Here is a 20,494-nt window from a genome sequence, read left to right as displayed (position 1 = left end):
TATAGTATTTGTTTGCAAGTTTTAAAATCAGATAAATGGCATCATACTATGTAATTTTGCAACTTATCATTAACAGGTGCACTACAAGTTTATTCAGTTTAACTATCATACAATATTCTATTATTTGAATAAACCACAATTTGTCTATTCTCTTGATGCATTCTTGGGTTGTTTTTGATTATTGGCAATTATAAGTAATGCTGCTGTTAACATTCTTGCATACATCTCTTTGTGTGTATATGTTAAGAGTTCCTCTGTGATAAATGCATAGAAGTAGCTGGGTCATACTGCATGTACATATTCAACTGATACTGTAGCATATTCAATGTTACTGACATAAACACTACTTCCTACAGAGATTTGCCATTCTCAAAGATGAAACAAAACACCAGTAAATATATTCGACATTGTCCTTTGCAAACCTGACCAGGCTTACAAACCCTATACAAACTTGAAGACTGAATAAAGACAAACGAGCTTCAGATGGCTTTGGGGCGTATTTTATTTAAGCATGGGCTTTTAGCGAGGTCCACCCTACAGTGCAACCCTTCCGTTAAGTTAATAAAGAGTTCAGGGCTACAGGTCCATTACAACGTTGCTGGTGTTGGTACAGCTTCATCAGAAGGTATGAGTATGACCCGCAGGAAAAACAATCCACAAAGAGAACACAATGAAAACATCCACTGTTTTACAAATCACTCTGTTACCACAGACACAAGATGGCAATTCCTCTTAGTAAATCAGCCACAGAACACTTACAAAAATCTTTAGACAAGGAAATGGGAGCTCCTTTGTGGGAGATAGGGTTTTCATCCACAATTTGTTAAGTAGAAAATATTTCAAGGTCAAGCATTTCTCTTATCCACAAAACAACGCTAAACCAACATACATTTTAAGGAGTATATTAAGGTACAATATCTTTACAACTATCTTCTTGAGTAGGTATGTCAAAGAATTTTCTGCAGAATATAAGTAGCCCGAAATTCAGCAGCAACATATTGCAACATAACAAGTAAAATACAGTGTCAATGTTATATCGTAAAAGAGAATACATAAAAGGACTCATGATGATAATTTAATCATATAAAACATGATACGTAGCTGAAATACAGTCCACTTAAATAGCTCTGTGACCAAGAATGTTAAATGCCACTTTGAACATAAAAAAATCTCTTAAATTTTTGTGCTTAAACTTTTTTTTCCCCTGTTAAACTATTTCTTATTTCCAATACGGCCACTGTAACTGATATTACAACAGATCACAATTTTCACGGACACGTCAACATGAAGACATTTACTCATGAGAAAGTAAGTCACTTAGCATTAGTTCACAGTGTGGGACAGTGGTGGGCACTCGGTCTGGAGAAGGGCTGTCAGGGAATCCCCAAGTCCTTCACAGGAGTTTCCTGATCTCAGATGCAGTGAGAGGTTTAAAAGAATGAAAAGCAACACATCACATGTCGGCAGGAAGAAGAAACGTTCTGATTCTTCATGGGTTTCGTCTAAGTGACCTTCGCCTTCTGTTGTAGAAGTGCCTGAGCCCTTGCTGTCGTGAAAAATTCATCATGTAATTTTGTTTGCGGGTGCTGTTAAAACCAGGAAGGATAGAGGCAGAGAGGGAAAGGAGAGAGAGCATGTCAGTCCAGTCCCTGAAAGTGCAATCCAGTCTAAGTCCTAAGTCACCCTGATATTTATTTGGAAATTTTCAGGGTTAATAGGTCATGATGACATTGCCACCCGGGACGGAATAACTGAACGTTGACATCTGTATACACTGCTTCTGGCCTTGAAGGAACCCCCCTTCTATTCATGAGTGAGCCCAAAACAGGAAAAAAAGGCAAATTCTTTTGATTCATAGCAAGAGTAGACTGAAATTGGGGATTTAAACTTTTATTCTTGAACCTTTTCTGACAACATTTACTTGGGTGAATTTCACTTGAGAGACGACATGTGCTGTGACCCATTACCTTATTTAAATACATTTTTCACAAGGAGGAAACATAATTCGATTCCTTGAACAAACATTTCCATTTAAGGCAAAAACAAAGAAAAAACAAACTTATTATCTGAATCAGCTTGACATTCCTATTTTACGCAGTCTCGAGGCAAATGAAGAGATAAGTTTTCCCCCGAACGTTGGATTCCACTGCCTTCCTTAAACAATAAGCAGCTGGGTTCATATTCTATAAATATGACCTTATGAAAGAGACACTCCACTGAAAACATATCATAAGAAACTAAGAAAGTGTAATCCTATATAATAGATAATATGCAAATTGACCATCACACCCTCGCACAAGATGGCTGCCCCCATGTGGTCAAAGATGGCCATCACAAGATGGCCTGCAGGGGAGGGCAGTTCGGGGGGACCAGGCCAGCAGGGGAGGGAAGATGAGGGGGACCAGGCCAGCAGGTGAGGGCAGTTGGGGGAGACCAGGACAGCAGGGGAGGGAAGTTGGGGGGACCAGGCCTGCAGGGGAGGGCAGTTGGGGGTGACTGGGCCAGCAGGGGAGGGCAGTTGGAGGTGATTGGGCCAGCAGGGGAACAGGCATCGATCACGCTGACAGGGGAGCTGTTAGGGGGTGATCAGGCTGGCAGGCAGAAGCGGTTAGGGGTAATCAGACAGGCAGGCAGGCGAGTGGTTGGGAGCCAGTAGTCCTGGATTGTGAGAGGGATGTCCGACTGCCGGTTTAGGCCCAATCCCTATGGACAGTTGGACATCCTCCAAGGGGTCCCAGATTGGAGAGGGTGCAGGCTGGTCTGAGGGACACTTCCCCCCCCAAGTGCACAAATTTTGTGCACTGGGCCACTAGTTAAATGTATAATCATATTTGCATGTATATATTTCCCCTATGTATGTACATACTCACATTCATACATATTAGGTGTGAAGCTGGTAAAAATACTGAAAATGGGTTTTAGGAGTCTGCAGAGAATTGTGCAAAACTGGTAGAGACAGCTGTTTTGGTATGGAAAATATATTTTTAAAAAGGACCATTACCTACTAAGTGCTTCCTATGTAAAAAGGACAATGACCTAATGTACTGAACTAGTCAGGTGTCATGAGAAAGAATCCTGTTACCTCTTTAGGCACAAAATATTGGGACTGGAACTAGCTGTCCTCCTGCCAGTACTGTAGGCCACATGGGGCCCTTTCCCTGAGCTATGACAGTGGTTTGAACTAGCCTCCTCATTGTCTCCCCTTATGAAACACCACTGAAAAGAAACCATGAAATACTAAGAAAGCATCACTGAATGTGTACTTGTATGTACATGTGCGTGTAGCTCCCCCCCCCCCACACATACAGTGGATTTTATTTTGGATTGGCAAATGTTTTAATGATTTGCAATAATGCCAAGTTTGCTAGGGAGCCTGGGAGCAGGTGCCTGTTGGTCCAATCTTTCCGGAATGCTGAAATGCTGCTTGGCCCGACCTCCCGAGTGGCCTTTTTCTTTTAAAACTTAAAAATATTTCCAGTTACAGTTGATATTCACTATTATATTAGTTTCAGGTGTACAGAATAGTGGTTAGACATTTACATAACTTATGAGGCAATCCTCCTGGTAAGTCTAGTACCCACCTGGCACCATACAGAGTTATTACAATATCGACTCTATTCCCTATGCTGTACTTTGGACATGTGTGACTAGGTTGTAATTGCAAATTCATGCCGTGGGCTTTGCACACGGGTTTCAGTCAACTTCCCCTCGAATTCTGGTTTTACCTTGTTAAAAAGGCACTCGTCATCCTCTTGTCTATGGAGCGACATCGAAGTCAATGTAGCCAGATATTTCAAGTCTTCTACACATTTAATCTTACTCCGTTTTTCAAGCCTTTCTTCTACTATACTACATCCCTCTTCAGACTGCTCTATCCAAACTCACCTTGAACTTCTTCCATCTGCATCATTTGCCAATCCTCAACATCGCTTCCTAAGTTTCTACTCATTTGTCAAGTATTACATTTTACTAATTGCTCACCCCCTCCAGAAGTGAATCCCCCCTTCCTCTATTTGAATGCTCCTCATGCTTATTTTCTGCTTTGAATGGAGACAATTAGGCTCCCCATGACTAAACTTTTGTGGCAGCCTATCCCTCAATTTCCCCCACCCCCACACCACAGCCTGAGCCTCCTGCCTCACCAACGGCATGGTCAAGGCATGTTTGTTGAACTTTTGATGACTTACTGATTGGATTCCTGTTGTAAATCATTACTCTTTAACTATAAGGAATAACTGCAAAGTTAAAGCAATGAAAATTATTCTGTTGAAAGCATGTTTGAAGATATAAGGTACTCAAAGAGATTATAAAATAGTTAAAATATTTTACATGAAAAAAAGGATAAACTCAGAACACTCAAGATGTTTAGTTATCTCAATGGAACAAAGAAACATTTAAACAAAAATTGCTGTGCATGTTTAATGGCCTTAGAGCAACTTCTCCATATCACTATATATTAAGGACTGACTTAAATTCTTCATCTTTATATGTGAGAAAATAAATATTAACAGGCTTTAGATCTTTAATACTTTTACTATCAGCCCAGTGTGGAAGCTTATATCTAATCCAGGGGCATTTTGATTTACTGGATACTTATGAATTTCAAATACATTTATGTATCAGTAGCATATCTTTGGATCCCTGCAAATGTTGATATGCACACAGCACTTGCTATAGATGCTGGGTGTTTATATAGTCACATTAAAAAGGGCCACATTTTCAAAGCATCCTTGAAACTGACTAGCAATTTTGCATGTAAAACATAAACATCTTTGGAGTAAGTTAGGTTGCAATCTAATGAAGCAGATTTTTCAGTTTATAAGCTTTTTAAAATCAAGCACCCTGGCAAGCTATGCCAAAATGCTGTCTGCCTCTAGAAACATTTCATAAACTGACATGGTTATTGAACAGTTACTGGGGCCTCTGAACTGTCTAACTTACAGGATGGGCACTAGGGAAATTTTAAGTTCAAAGAGCTCATGTTTACTTTTTGTGTGGAGCATATCCGTGAGCCTATTTTTGTTTTTGATACACAGAGATGTATCGCTGTAGGTAACCTTGTAACCAAAATAATAATAGGTGTGATAGAATTTTAAATATTTATTTTATCACTGCAATTATAGGGAAAGTAGTTTTTATTTCATGTCCACTGAAAGCAGATATTGTTCATATCAACTGTGCTAATTGACATCAATTTTCTTTGGCTATGGATGAACTAGGTCTGTTTTAAAATTCTTCCATTGTGAGTAAGTTGTTAAAAGAAGGGAAAATGAACACCAATGACTTCTTGGAAATGTGAACTTAAATTTCCAATTCTGTTTAGGGAGTTTAGGGACTTAGATGGCATATGAGATTATTAAATGCTTCCCTATTTCTGCATAGGAAATGTGGATATTGCAAGATCTTTCAAGAACTGGTGACTCTGTTCTTTTGAACTGTTACTATCTTAGGTCATTTATTATTATGAAAAAATTCAATTGATTTTTAATAGATTTTAAAGGAATTGGAGAAGACAGAGTCTTGGGAGACATAATTTGAGCTCATAGATCATTTAGGTACTTTTATTGATCAGTAATGAATTCATTTATCATCAAAACATATGATATAATAAATAATGCTTTATATAAATGCAGAAATAAGAACCCAGTGGACTGCCATATCTTTTGGAGAAATACTGGTGACCGTAAGATGGAACACTGCTGTTTAAACCAATCAGCGAAACTCCCCTGCAGAGAGGATGCTGAGCATTTTACTTTCAAGGCCATGCATTTTCGGGGGGGGGGGGCGATGTGTAAATAAGTGTAGGCTCACATAGATCACAAATGTTGAAGATGTCATATTTATTTTCTTTGATACGTTAAATAACATTTGTTAATGTATACCTCAGGGAGTTGTAAGGCTTAAATGAAAACTTGTAGTATAATCTGCAAATGTTTAATAAATGATAAACATTTTACCTTCTTTCCTAAGTATCTCCATTAGGGAACAAATATAAATATATGTTAAAGAAGGCCAATCTTACCTAAGGATAAAATCTAGAACTCACAAATATTATGAATACATCCATCCCCTTCTGCCAATTCATTATTAACTTAGGTTAGAATGGAGCAGTAAGGCATCCTCACACATCTGCAGCACAACTGATCTTCTACAAGACATTGCGTTTAGCCAGACTCCTAGCTCTTTTGCTCACATTTTTGTTTTCACTTTCCCCTCGGAATGAATGTATGAACTGTGAGCACTTCAAGAGCACCTGATGCAGTCCCAGGCTCAGAGTCCAGCTGTTTCCTGAAGAAGGAATGCTGATTGTGCCCAATATCGTCTACGTTTGAGAATAATCACAATTCAACGGAACTCTGAGTTTGCATGATATAGGTTGCAAAAGTTCCTGTGTGTCTCAATATCACATGGAACTTTGTTTTCATATATATTTTTTTCAACTGCACAGGTCTTCAACAAAACTTCTCAGTTCATGTAGGCACAGGGATGAAACTATCAGTAAACAGTACCCCAGAGTTAGTAACAGGACTTACCTTACTCTAGTGGAAAACCAATGACAGCAAATAATGAAATATAACACAAGTTAAAAAATGCCTTTCAATGCATGCAGCACTGTGATTAGTCATAAAAGTCTGATCAGGTTTAGACGCAATATAGGATTTTTCATCTCTTTTGAAAATAAAAATTAAAGATGTTATTCCTTATTCTTCTATATCTAACATATACATATATTTAACTTTTCTATGTAATGCAACATGCAATATTTGCTCATAACCATATGTCAAGGTACATGTAGCTATAGTACTACATTTGGCATAAATGTTGCATATAAAGTATAAATATAAAAGTACTGGTTTAATAGCCCCCATTAGTTTTATTTTCTGTTTTAAATTAATTATATTTTAGGAAATACTTATTTCTGAGTATATTAAGGAATGGGCTTTTAAAAATACAAAGTCCTCTATATCAGATAACAATCAAATTTAATAAAGGATAAATATGCTTTGCAACAAATGTAATATGCTCATCTCCATAAATCATTTGTGCCAAAAATATGACAGTATCTTGATAATGAAGAGCATAAAGGGATGGTCATGATGGAACACATATTATTAAAATCTGATAAATGCATTTAAGATCATAGTTAGCAACATATTGGTTTTCAATTTTCAGTAAATGTGGTAATAATTTACTTTTTCATAAATCAATTCACACAGGCTAACTCTTTACTGAGTAATTTACTTTCAAGATACACATGCAAAAATTGGCCCACTCCATTATGCACATGACAGCTGGTGACTTAGACACATACACAGGAAATGTGATGTGTGAATGAAATGCATAGTTTGGTGAGGGAGATTCTTAGGATAGAAGTATGAGTGCCCAACAAAAACATTTAGACAAAGAGTTCACTTTTATCCTAAGAAGAATCCCACCAGCATGGATCTTGTGAGGGATCTGCCCAAATGTATTCACAAACATTTACTGAAAAACAAATGTTCTACACTAGCCAATGAATTCAGAGAAATTAGGTTTCTGACACTTGATTGTCAATGATTGTGTTATGCTACATCATTCAGATGTAACAGAATGAGGACTTTTTGTAAGCTAGTGAGGCTGGAAAAAAGTGGCCTGTCAGTTTGGTTCATCTGTTCCATGGCAGATTAGTGAAGTGCTTTTCAAGGGCAGGTTTTATTGAAAAACATCAGAGTGGAAGATTACTCTCTCAAACAAGCATCAGGCATAAATGACTTTGCTTGTTAAATGCTAAATGGCAGTTTTTATCTTTATGGTGGGTGGGGGTGGGGCCTTGTCATTCTGTAGATTCATATTTATGAAACTCAAATCCTTCCACAGGGAGTATTTTAAAAGTAAGACATTAAATTAAAAACATATATCTTGTTTATTTAGGATGAATTCCTAAACCTTGAAATACTTTCAAAAGTGCTAAATTTGTTCTCATCAAATTCATATATCTTCTTGATTAATATGGGCAGTACTGAGGTTAAATTCAAGATACCATGCATGACCAATTTTTCTTTCTAAGGATTTTTAGCATGTGTACTTTGGTGCACATGCACAAAAGTGAAAACTATGGTAATAAAGCTAGACTAAGGCCAGTCTTCACTCAGAAAAGGAAATACATTTAAAAAGTGTAACCCCTCCCCCCAATCCCTAGTCGCAAATTCATATTAGTGTGTCTCATTAGGTAGGGCTTGTATCTCTTTAGATATGGACCTCAGTCTCCTCCCTGCTGCTCCACACCTGAGGAGTTAATATTACTAATTTATAGAGCTAAAAGTTATTATATAAAGGTATAGTGAATAGAGAGAGTATATATATATATATATTTTTTTTAAATATATTTTTTATTGATTTCAGAGAGGAAGGGAGAGGGGGAGAGAGAGAGAGAAACATCAATGATATGATAATCATTGATTGGCTGCCCCCTGCATGTCCCCTACTGGGGATTGAGCCTGGAACATGGGCATATGCCCTTGACTGGAAGCGAACCTGGGACCCTTCAGTCTGCAGGTGGATGCTTTAACCACTGAGAAAACTGGCTAGGGCAATGGAGAGACTATTTTGAATTGACAGGAATTCTTGGTGTATTCCTTCTTTCTATTTCTAAATATACATCTGTGGTAGCAAAGTTAAAATTAGTAATATTTGTGAATCACGACATGAGCTTGCTAGCTTCTTTGTGCCTCATTTGGTTGAAAGATTCTGGAAGTTTATTATATTACGTTTTTTTAAAATTCTCTGGAACTTCCTTTCTATGTTAAGCTCATAAAATCAGTGAATTATAGCTGCTAAGGGCATATTAACTAGTGAGTACTTTTTAAAACGTTTCATGATGCTTCTGAAAAGAAATACTTTGAAAGGATACAGTGGCATAAAAATGTTGACTCCCAAGGCAAGAGCAAAACCTCAAAGACATATTTCTGAAAATATATATCCTCTGTATTGTATTTTTTAAACAACTCATTTATTGAACTCAATGACATGACGTATGTCTCTCCAAAAAAGGAAAAAAATAAAGTCCTTTAATGTTAACAAATTTCTGAATCATCATTAAAAAGATAGCATTTGCTTTTAAAACTATATATGTAATATATAAATGAAGTGATATGGTGATATGTATAAAGTTATACTATTTGAATTATTCTCGAAAGAAGATGCAGAATAAAACTCAAATGATGCAACAGTGTATGTGTGGCAATACTCTTTTATCGCTGAAATGTGGTAGTGCCCTGAGAGTTTAAGACAATAATGCAGAATAAGAGCAGAGAGGTGCCTGGTGAGTTATACATTCTTCAAAGTATTAAAATTCTGGAACTGGAATGTACTAGTAAGTGAAGTCTTTACAAATACCGATTATTGCTCCAGAAAAAAAATACCAGAAACAATAGATGTGATCAATGTGATAGATTTCATACAATCTGAATTTGATTCTTATAATAGTATCATGATGTTGGTAGCTGCTTATAAAACTTAGTACCAACACCAGGTATTTGCGATTTCCCTGGGAGTTGTGTGGTGGTGCTGGTGTTCTGAGGGCCACTGGGGCGGCAGGTCCACAGGAAGCAGAGAACAGAGTTCTGCCTCCAAGTTGTGAAGGGTTATTTCCTACCAGGGAGTATGTTTGCACTTTTGACCCCATGTGATCTTTAACTGTAGTCCAAGGGAGGGACTCATGGTGATGATACACCTCTGAAATCCAAGGCAGATAACCGCAATTGCTTGGCTGGGGGGCAGGTGAAGAAATATCTACTCCAATTAAGAATTGTTATGTCTCGCTAAGGGCAGTAGCTAGCATCCTGCCTTCTTCTGAGGACTGTCACATTTTGAAGTTTCCATAGGAGTTGGCAATGCTTTGTCAGGCACAGGAAGCCCCGTTAACGTAAACTGTCTTGGCAAGAGACTTGAGAGATATTAAAGTGGTTATTGACTCTAAATTTGATTCTCAACCAGTTTATTAGAATCACCTGAGGTGCTTTTAAAAAAGACTGATACTCAGGTCCCACTGCAGATCAACTGAAATCAAATCATCCGTAGGGATGGGCCTGGGCATTGGGACATTGCCCAAGCCCTAAGGCAGTGATGGCGAACCTATGACACGCATGTCAGAGGTGACACGCAAACTCATTTTTTTGGTTGATTTTTCTTTGTTAAATGGCATTTAAATATATAAAATAAATATCAAAAATATACGTCTTTGTTTTACTATGGCTGCAAATATCAAAAAATTTCTATATGTGACACGGCACCAGAATTAAGTTAGGGTTTTTCAAAATGCTGACATGCCGAGCTCAAAAGGTTCGCCATCACTGCCCTAAGGGATTCTGATGTTTAATCAGATTGAGAAGCACTGCTCTGAAAAAAGTAGGCAGGGCAGAATGGCTCTAGGGATGATTTTTGGTCTATTTGGACGTCGCTCTCTGCCCTTACCATGTATGCATTCATTTTAGAAATCAGGTTATTCTATTCTCCTGGATTAATGTAGTCTGAGGAAATTAATACCTAAGTAAGATATCAGCCTCATATATAGATTCAAAGGAGTCTGGACGATTATTTGAAACTTCAACTTTGTCTTGTGGAGGCAGAGCCCAGCAAGTTGTCCAAAGCAGCAGAGCGCACAGTGGGGGCTTGTGTAGGGACCAGGTTGCTCTTGGATTGGGGGGTTGATATGGATGCCATGCAAGCAGGTGCCTCAGTGAAAACTAAGACGAAGGCTAACTCAAGACTGAGAAATTCAGCTCATGGCTATGATTGAAAGAAAACAAATCTGGTAGTTTTTCTACCAATTAATTATATAAATTTGCTTTCAAAATGACTGAAATCAGCCAAGGGACTGATTTCGTTATTGATTTGGTAAACAGAATGAACATTTGAACCTATCTACCGAGAAGATTCGCCTCTCCTTGCCAACCACTTGGAGCCATCAGTCCGAACCCGTCGAGACATAAGCATTCCAGTTCTACAGGAACTAGATTGTTAGAGAAAAAGCAAGTCATCTCTCTGTGCAACAGTCAGCGCGGCCGGTGACAGTGGTGCCAACCTTACTACATGGGGGAAACCAGAGGGGAACACCCTCCCCTTGTTAGGGGCTGGGGCTTGTCAGGAGGAATTTGAAACTTCAAATTCTTTGTTCTAGTTGCAACCATGTCATTAAATGGAAGACAGCCTCAGGCATCTGTGGCTGAGAAGGTGTTTGTAACTGGGCACATTAACTAGTAATACTCTGCAGATTAACCAGTACATATCATTTCCCTTCCAGGACGTCATTCCATTTTCTAAGGCAATCCAGATCTGGCGAAGGCATTGCTTCCCATTTACCTGGAGACTTTGTTTGATCCAATTTAACTAGTATTGTCAAATCCTTAAACTTTTTGCTTATTGCGCTTTGTAAGGTACATTCAGTTACACTGGGGGCTTTCTTATTTCACGTCGACTCAAGTTATAGATTGAGTTGCTGAAGAGTGTAAGCCAAAATCCTGAGGGGATCTCTTCAGGAACAGTTCTTACTGAATTAAGAAGCATGTCATATCAAAGGAATGCAAACCTTTCTAAAATGAACATGGGATGCTATGTATGAGATACTCACAGGACGACCTCCACGTGGTCCAAAGCCCATTGATCGTGACCTGTTCCGTTGTGGCGTGGTTGCCACCAGCGTAATAAAACTCCTTTCATCCGTGCCTCCCTGGATCACAGACAGATGGACAAAGAGATTAAACACAAGAAAACAGAGACCTTTCTGGTGTGTGGTCTCCAGACTTGACATATAATAGGCTAACCTAAATCAACAAAACTTTGGGTATGGATTCAGATTTGCTTAGGCCACAGGACGCTTCTGAGAAGCATTAAATTCTATTGGCTATTCAAGGACTTGTAATGCGTGTACCCCTCTCCCCCTTATTCCTCTTCCTACACTAGTAATGGGAAGAGCCACTCAGTCAACAAACATGATGTGCCTTCGGTGTGACGGGCACTGTGCTAGGAGCTAGGGGTACACAGGTGACAAAACGCTATGCAAAAGTGACATAGTTGCCTATCTTTAGAAAATTTCACATTAAGCGTACCCAGCAGAAATGAAAAATGTCGTTTTCTACATGGCTAGAGATACTGGTTAAAGGAAGGAAAATATGAAAAAAGCACAGTTGTTACGCTCTATTCCCTCTTGCCCGATGTCTTGCTTCAGTTTCCACCTGTTATTCTCATAGGAAACAGTAATACAACTTTGGAGATCTGGGTTAGTCTTGGTTCTGCCACCACTATGTTGGTGGTGTTGGTCCAGTAGCTTCAAATTTCTAGCTCAAACTCTGATACTCAGGGATCTCGTGTGAGACAACGCCTCCCCATTCCGACCACTTACAGGGGGACGTTGTAAGACACCCTCTGAGCCTGTGTGAAATCCTTGGGCTGGTGCTGCGCGATGACGTGCCAGGTGATCCCGTTGTTGACACTGTACTGTAGCAGCACGGCCTTGTCCACTGCGTGGGGGCTGCTCAGGTCACTGTTGCAGCTGTCCGTCTGCGATGCGCTCCCGATTTGCAAAACAAACATGATTTTGCTGAAAAACACAGGGGCAATCATCTTTTTAAAAAATATATATTTTTATTGATTTCAGAGAGGAAAGGAGAGGGAGAGAGAGATAGAAACATCAATGATGAGAGAGAATCATTGGTCGGCTGCCTCCTGCAAGTCACCTACTGGGGATCAAGCCCGCAACCTGAGCATATGCCCTTGAATGGAATCGAACCCGGGATCCTTCAGTCCTCGGGCCGACACTCTATCCACGGGACCAAACCAGCCAGGGCAGGGGAAATCATCTTTAAACAAGAGTCAGGAAGTATTAAAGGAGTTGTACTTTCTAATTAAAAAATCTTTTTTTCCCCTAAAGTCCATAATTCCCTAGTTCATAAGACAGTTAAAAATAGAAGCATCCAGTCTTATGACTAAATCACATTAGTAGTAAAATTTGTTTATCTTTTACAGGATACATATGAAAAATAATCTCGAAAAGGCTCGTTTCCTACACAAAGAAAGCATTTCTGACTTTCCTAAATCTGTCCTCTTTTTCGTGATGCTGGAAATCTTGTTCTAGTATTTCACCTGAAACTCCTATTCTCTGAAGGTATAAGCCAAACAGGCAGCTGAGGACATGGAGAGGGCAAGGAATAAAACCACAATATTTATGCTACATGCTTCTTTTACAAGTAGCTGCAAGCTGAGTAGCATCTACACAAGGATAAATCATCACGCTATTTTAGGAAAGGACTTCTGGAGATCAGAGCGGAGGGAAAACTGCGTTAGACACGCTGGCTCTGGACCACGCCTGCTATTCCCTGACACGCACGTCCTTCTGATTTTCACAGGAGGCCTTGCCCATAGAAGACACAGTTTTTAGGCATCGGAGATCTAGCCTCAGGGATGAACAGAGTAGTTCCACTTAGGGTAGATGTCAAATAAAGCACTAGACTTAAGACTTGTAAGTGCACACATTAATTTAAAACAAAGTTATCTGTACAACATGGTGTATAATTGTTAGCTAAGTAGATAGTTGTAGCTCTATATGGGTCAAGGAAAGAATCAAGTTGTTTCTAGATGAACTAAGTCTTGTTGATAGGAAAAAATGGGATTGGGGGACACACCAACTTTTGGCATCTCCACAGTTACCATACAGGAATCAATTTTATTATATTTTGATTGTTTATCATAGCGAAGGCCCCAAACCTGCCTTTCTGCCTCTGAAAATACATTACTATTATTTTTCAAAGTGAAAAGCCTCAAGAAAACACCCACATTCTTATTAACCAAATATTTAATTCTGAAATATACTTGGAGCTACTGAACAGCTTTCAGCATTCAAGTACTATTTTAACCCAGTACAACCTTTAAAGAGCCTGGGAACCCTTCCTGAATGAAACAGACACAAAGCTGTGTTCGCACTGGCTACGGTGGCAGAACAGGGAAGGCCAGGTGGGGAAGGAAATCCAACCCCCCGGGGTCTCTTTTTCTCTGTCACTTCCCTAGTCGATTTGCACAGTCTCTGCCCACTTTATTTTGCATTAATATGCAGCTCCTACAGCATGTGAATTTTTAAAGTTCTCATCCACCCATCCATGCTCTGCTTCTAGCTATTGTAACTACATATGCTGCATATAGATATATGTTTGTGTGACTGCAAATTTACTTCACATATACATTTACATTTATATTCTTGCTATGGTCGACATCAAATTATCTATATCAGGGGTCCTCAAATACAAATATTGTTTTTGTTCCTGTTTTGTTTTTTTACTTCAAAATAAGATATGTGCAGTGTGCATAGGAATTTGTTCATAGTTTTTTTTTAAACTATAGTCCGGCCCTCCAACGGTCTGAGGGACAGTGAACTGGCCCCCTGTTTAAAAAGTTTGAGGACCCCTGATCTATATAGATTATCCATAGCTATTTATTTTTTTATTCAACTTTATTGAAATATAATTGACATAAAATGCTGTGTAAGTTCAAGGTGCACAATGTGTTGATTTGATAACAATTTTTATATTTGGCCATTTCTCTAGGCTTATGCCTATGACCGCACTTCTCAATATGTGAAGAAATATAAGGTAATTGTACAATAAACTTAAGCCAAGTAGAATTCTGAGTTGTGAAACACAATGATTCCTCAGACCAAATTCAAATGATACTTAGGTTTCCACAGCTTAGCGACACCTGTGTCATTAAGTTTGTGATCATAGTTGACAGTGGATGATGATGACCAGTCTTGCAACTGAGTCTGTGTCTGAACTATCACACGGGAGTTTTGTTACCTTGCTCGAGTGAGATCCAGAGGTTTGGTGGCAGCTTGCCTTATCTGGCAGCCATTGAAATAGAGCGAGTCCCCGTGGGCATAGGGTGCCAGCTGCCCACAGCCACTTCCTATCACTCCGCCTTGAATGGTCTCCCAGTTTGCCTCGGTGACTCTTGCTGACTCAAAATTATCTTTAATATAACTGGGGAGATCACGGCTGAAAACAGAGCAATCATCACCTAGAGGGAAGGGATTAAATACACAAATTAGCTGCAACAAGCAGACTGACCAAAGATTAAGAACAAGTATTCAATTTCAAATTTAACCCACTGTTGTTACTGTAAGAATGACAAAATACCCAGCAGATATAAAATCCCTGAAATAAATGTTTCTCTTTTATTTTAGCAATTATTGGCTAACATTGTTGAAATAAATCCTATTATCTCTGAGTCACTGTTCACTAAAATATGCAGTTGCTAATATACTTCTTGCTCATGTGAACCTATATTTAAATACCACAGCATCTGGCTGGGCCTGCATATAGACCAACGATGGGTCTTAGTAGGGAGCTTCCTCCCTGGCTTGGAAGGCCAGCCTAATCTTTCCCCTAGCATGATTCTGTAGCAGAAAATAAGATCAATCCTATTCTTGTTCTTCTAGCCCTATACTTGAGGATTTTAGAGAGCAGAGTCTGTATTTCATTTATCATCGGAATCCAGCACCTTGCACAATACTTAGCACGTACAAGACATTCAGTCGTGAAGCTGGGATAAGTAAATGCATAATGAATAAACTGGACGTGTCTCTCAGAGACCACTGAGCTGAAATACTCGCATTAGGTAAGACGGTACATTAGCAAATGTGTATGTGCTTGCGTTTCCCATTGATTTGAACAGCCTGACTTTCCTAAATGCCCACAATAGTTTAAAATGAAAAGGTCACAGAGCTCTGCTGGGTCAGGGGAGAGGGAACATTCCAGACATCCAGGACTCCTTGTGAGACAGCTGATTTCGTCATTTGCCTCAAGATCAAATTCCCCAGCTAATACACAGTCAGACCCAGGCAGTCTCAGCAGTAATAAAACCAGGTGAAAAAGATGAACGCTAAGTAATTTCTAGTATCAGAGATATGCAGCAGTCTACATGAATCACACTCCTTTCATTTGTAGGCAAGGAAATCGCATCAACCAAGAAATCTAACTAGATTCTACTCCAGAATTCAAATCTGTGGCTTCTTTCACTGCACACTTGGGTAAGTTGTAAAACTGGTCCCCGTAGGATAAATCTCTCAGCTATGAGAGACAGCAAGGCTGACTGGGAAGAATAGCTTGCACCAGCCTTTATTCTGACCCTTACTAGCTCTGTGACCTTAGGCAAGCCACTTAACCTCCTTCTCTCAGTTTCTTTATCTGTAAAGTGGGAATGACTATAATTAGCTAACTTACGAGATATCATAAACGCTAAATGACTCTGCCAAATGATTGGTGGACACTGTGTAACGAGCAAAGCATAAGATAAAGTAAGGATTCCTTCACAAGAGATTTGTTGAGCATCATTGTATGCCATGAGTTAGGCTCTGAGAATATAACGGTAATTATGTAAAGTGAACTTTGTAACAACAGAGGCAAAAACATTGCATTAGACTCCCAGGGGTGGGGAACCTTTTTCTGCCAAGGGCCATTTAGATATTTTTAACATCATTCACTTAATATAAATTTGTGTTGCTATGAAAAAAGCTCCTACATTGATTGAATTTGGAGTTCCGTCTGCGGTTGCCTTGGCAGGGCCAGACCAAATGATCTTGTGGTCCGGACATTCCCCACCCCTGCTGATTAGAGGACAGCAGGGCTGCAGGCCTCCCAACAGGCCAACAGAGCAATTTTTTTATGACGTCAAGGAGCTGAGGAGCTACTCTGTCCCAAGAATACTCCAGCTCTAGAAAATCAAGCAGTAAAAATGTTTTTTTTTTTTTAATCTTTTTTTTTTTTTTTGAGTTATGAAAGCTCTTTTTCTTTTTTGTGATAGAGTAACTTGGGAAACAGAACATCTCGAATTGTCAGCTACATCTTGGGAGGGCAGTGGCAGCTGCTGTTGGGAGAGGCTGTGAGAGAGAAGAAATATTGGCAAAGTAGCCATGGATAGGCAGCTAGGCCAGGGAGGAGAGAGGTCCAGAGGGAAATAAAGTGTGGGAGGCAGGGAATTGCATGGAAGATGGGGAATGTGAGGGACTATAGAATTCTTGAGCAGATAAAACCTGCACTAAAAAATACCTCAAGGAACATAGCATGAAATTATCCTTGATAATTCATTCCAAAGATTTGGAATAACTTTGTGACCAGAGTGTGTCATCTATCGCAAATCCCTCAGGCTGGAGTTTCTACCCATTTCCTAGCGGCCTTTGTATTGGTGCTGAGAGAAGGAGAACGCCATGCTCTCCTGGATTAAAAACGGCAGCCTGGGGTCCAGACCTTGGAAGCTCTCATCACAGATGCAGACGGCGCCGGTGGTGCAGGACCCGTGCCCGCTGCAGAGCTTGGGGCAAGCCTCTCCGATGTACACGTGGTCAATGGCCCAGCTTTGCTTCTCAGTTTCTTCCCCCTTCTGGATCCAGCGGAACTGTGTCGCACTGAAAGTCCCACAGAGAACAGGAGGCATTCAGTAGGCTGCTATTTCCCATGGCCGTGCCCCGCCTCTGACCGTGGCAACGGGGACTACTTCTGAGAAAAGGGCTTCCCAACTTCTCCCTGAAGCACTAGCTCACAGAGGTGAGTGACTGTCTACTCCTAAAACTTTGGGAGTACCACCCCCCCCCCCCCCCAACACACTATTTTGGAAGTTTGTGCCTTCCCTAAAATTTTTATGTGCATTTCCTCTCCTATTTCATTAGTCTGTGCCCATTTTCCCTACGGAGGTTTATCATTTTCTAAATCTTTGAGCAAAATGCATTTTCATAACCTGACCAATACTTCACACCCCAGAGGCTGTTTGTATCCGGATTGAGCGCAGCCGTTGGGAGCACAGAACATGGGGGGAGGCATGCTGCCAACTCCAGGTCTTTGGGGATCTGTGACTGGGGCCTGTGATTGAGTTTGGCATGTGCTATGGTATTTAGTCAAAAGAAAATTTGTGATCTATGAATCATCTACAAATATGACCCTGTTTCTTCCTATTTCTTCCCAGGATATGCAATTGCCATTTTGAGGCAGAGGCTGGCGAGAGGAAGGAGAGAAGAGGGGACAGGGTACTAAGGCTGCAACTAAAACCCCAGCCCCATTTTATCAGTTGTTCTCAGCTCACTGCCTGAGCTCGGTAGAGATGGCCAGATAATCCTGAAAAGTTTACCTTAGTATGTATGCAACCTACCTGGAGGAGACATGGTCAGGCAGCTGAATGGTGATTCTCTTCCAGCTCGAGCTGTTGACGGCATTGTAGATGGTGGCCTCATGGAACTGGAAGGGGGAACAGCCAATGCTGTTCGAAGAGGATGGAAGGCATTGGCTCTGGACCAGCTGCCAGGAATCGGACCTGCAGAAACCAAAGAGGTTGCATTAGACAACTCAGGAAAAATATATGGCCTGTCTAACGTGGACATCATGCTTCGGGGTTGGGTTAAAGTAAGGTATTTCAATGTAAATGTCCTATTTCCTATACATATTTGTAATTACAGACATCAAAAAGAAAACTTGAAAGTAACTGCACACGAGATCTATTCTAATTCTTTACAGGCAGATGACTATATTCACAGACAACAGAATAAAATAATAGCATTCAAGGGGCTGCATTCTAATGGCTTCCTCCCCCTGATATTGTTACCAGAGACATACCTGGAGTTGACTGACAAAATTCTCGGTCTTACCTAACTTAACTCACTATAGCTTGTTTTTAAAAGAGGTGGTGGGAGGCAGGCCTATCAACACCCTTCGATGGTAACTGTTCTGTGTCAGTCTTTTATTTGATCTGGCTACTGTGCTTCGGAGATGTGACTGGCCAAAGCATATTCAGATCTTTCATTGACTAAAATTTTCATTAAGGTTGGTTGAAAATGATATTTGTACTTTCAGGACAAATGTAGTGTTTTACTTATTTTAAAATATAAAGTTGTTTTGTTTTTGTTTTTGGCTGGAGCCTGGTATGAAAATAGACTTTTCTTGGTTTGCAGAAAAAAATGTGAAAATAAGATGTGTAAATTTTATATGCATGAAATTTGTACATGTGAAATACACATCAGCTGACACTTTTAATAAAAAATATTGTTCCCCTGTAAACAGCTGCCCTAAAAGTAGACAACCATTCGAACTGTGTATTCAGCTTTGGAGGAAATGTAACAATTATTTCACAAACCTTGCATCCTTAGTGTACTCCAACATTACAGAATGAGGGTCACCACAGGAAGTGGCTTCACAACCCACTACAATCTAAAACAAACATAAACAATCAATGTGAATCAGGCAGAATTAAATAATATCTACATTAAATAGAAATCCCATTGGTCTTCATTATGATTTGTAGTCAAAAAACATTCATTGAAGCTTTTACAGAGCAGTCTGCCAGAACACCAAGAATACATTCTTTTGATTTCAGCTAAAGACATGCAATTTTGCATGAAGATGAGAATTAAGGTTAAATAACTACTATATTCTTATTTACTTAATTAGTATAACATATTAATCATAAATTTAGAGACTATAAATTGGCCAAAAGGAAAGTTATATTAGAAGAATTAATGGAAAGAAACTCAAAGTATTACTGGTTCAAAGCATTGTCATTGATATCCTAATCCTTGATGCTACTATTTTTATTTATAATTAAAAATAGCAATTTTTAATAACTTAATATTCATTCTCAGGGTTTTTCATTTACATATGAAAAGAAGCTTTGCATATTACATATGCTTAAGTATTTGAATAATCAAAAATGCATAAATGCTATAAAAATTTGGCGATTCAAATGTAAGTCCTAACCATCTATTTAATCAACAAGTCCTATTTCAGGGTTAATATTGGAGAAGGTTAATGATAAAAATTTCAGGCCATACATTCATGAATAAAACAACTCTGACTTGAGAGAGAGAGAGACAGAGAGAGAGAGAGAGAGAGAGAGAGAGAGAGAGAGAGAGAGAGAGAGAGAGAGAGAGAGAATAAAATATATTCTAATAGTGGAAATGGAAATCATAAAAGATATAAATAAAATGCTGTGCTGCTTCATATGAAGGGGAGATTCTATTTAAGAAATAATAATTATGTGATGTGATAGAGGTGCTAACTATTGCTACAATGGCAATCATATTACAGTATATAAATGAATCAAATCACCATGTTATACAACATGAATTTACATAATATTATATGTCAAATATGTTTTAATAAAAAAATCATCAAGTAGGGTGTACGTGAGCTGCCCTGGAAGCATGGAAAGAGTGTGAGAGGTAGAGATAAGAGAAAAACAGTTAAGTAGAAGAAGGATCGACTTGTAGTCCAAGGTGTTTGTCCTTAATTTGGTGGGTAATGGGAAGTCATTAAAGGTTTATGAGCAGTGGAATGATGCACTCAGAGCTGTGCTTTGTAAAGATCAATGTGAATGTGGAGAGAGATTAGAGGTGGGAAGTCTAGTTAATGGACTAGTGACTTATTAGGGCCAGAACTGAGGTATAACAGTGCAAACAGAACAGATGGGATGAGTGCTAGGAACATTG

The 20,494-nt window shown here is 39.3% G+C and overlaps 1 protein-coding gene across 2 annotated transcripts in view; it reads right to left on the bottom strand.

The window, feature by feature from the left end:
* Positions 1–484: 484 nt before the first annotated feature.
* RELN (reelin) overlaps positions 485–20,494 on the bottom strand; it is a 439,320-nt gene continuing 419,310 nt past the window's right edge. The window contains exons 58-65 of one of the 2 annotated variants that reach the window (XM_036327598.1): positions 19,144–19,217; positions 18,166–18,327; positions 17,271–17,428; positions 14,823–15,042; positions 12,380–12,577; positions 11,609–11,707; positions 6,534–6,539; positions 485–1,586 (exon numbers count right to left, since the gene is read on the bottom strand). In XM_036327598.1, coding sequence (XP_036183491.1) covers positions 1,490–1,586; positions 6,534–6,539; positions 11,609–11,707; positions 12,380–12,577; positions 14,823–15,042; positions 17,271–17,428; positions 18,166–18,327; positions 19,144–19,217 — 1,014 coding nt within the window. In that variant the 3' untranslated portion in view covers positions 485–1,489. The remainder of the gene's footprint in view (positions 1,587–6,533; positions 6,540–11,608; positions 11,708–12,379; positions 12,578–14,822; positions 15,043–17,270; positions 17,429–18,165; positions 18,328–19,143; positions 19,218–20,494) is intronic. The other variant, XM_036327599.1, reaches the window with a different exon arrangement.

This window comes from Myotis myotis, unplaced genomic scaffold (genome assembly GCF_014108235.1).
Source record: "Myotis myotis isolate mMyoMyo1 unplaced genomic scaffold, mMyoMyo1.p scaffold_m19_p_11, whole genome shotgun sequence".
In the NCBI taxonomy this organism is placed as follows: domain Eukaryota; kingdom Metazoa; phylum Chordata; class Mammalia; order Chiroptera; family Vespertilionidae; genus Myotis; species Myotis myotis.
Note: the sequence above shows the minus strand (reverse complement) of the source record. Positions and strands in the feature narration are given on the sequence as shown.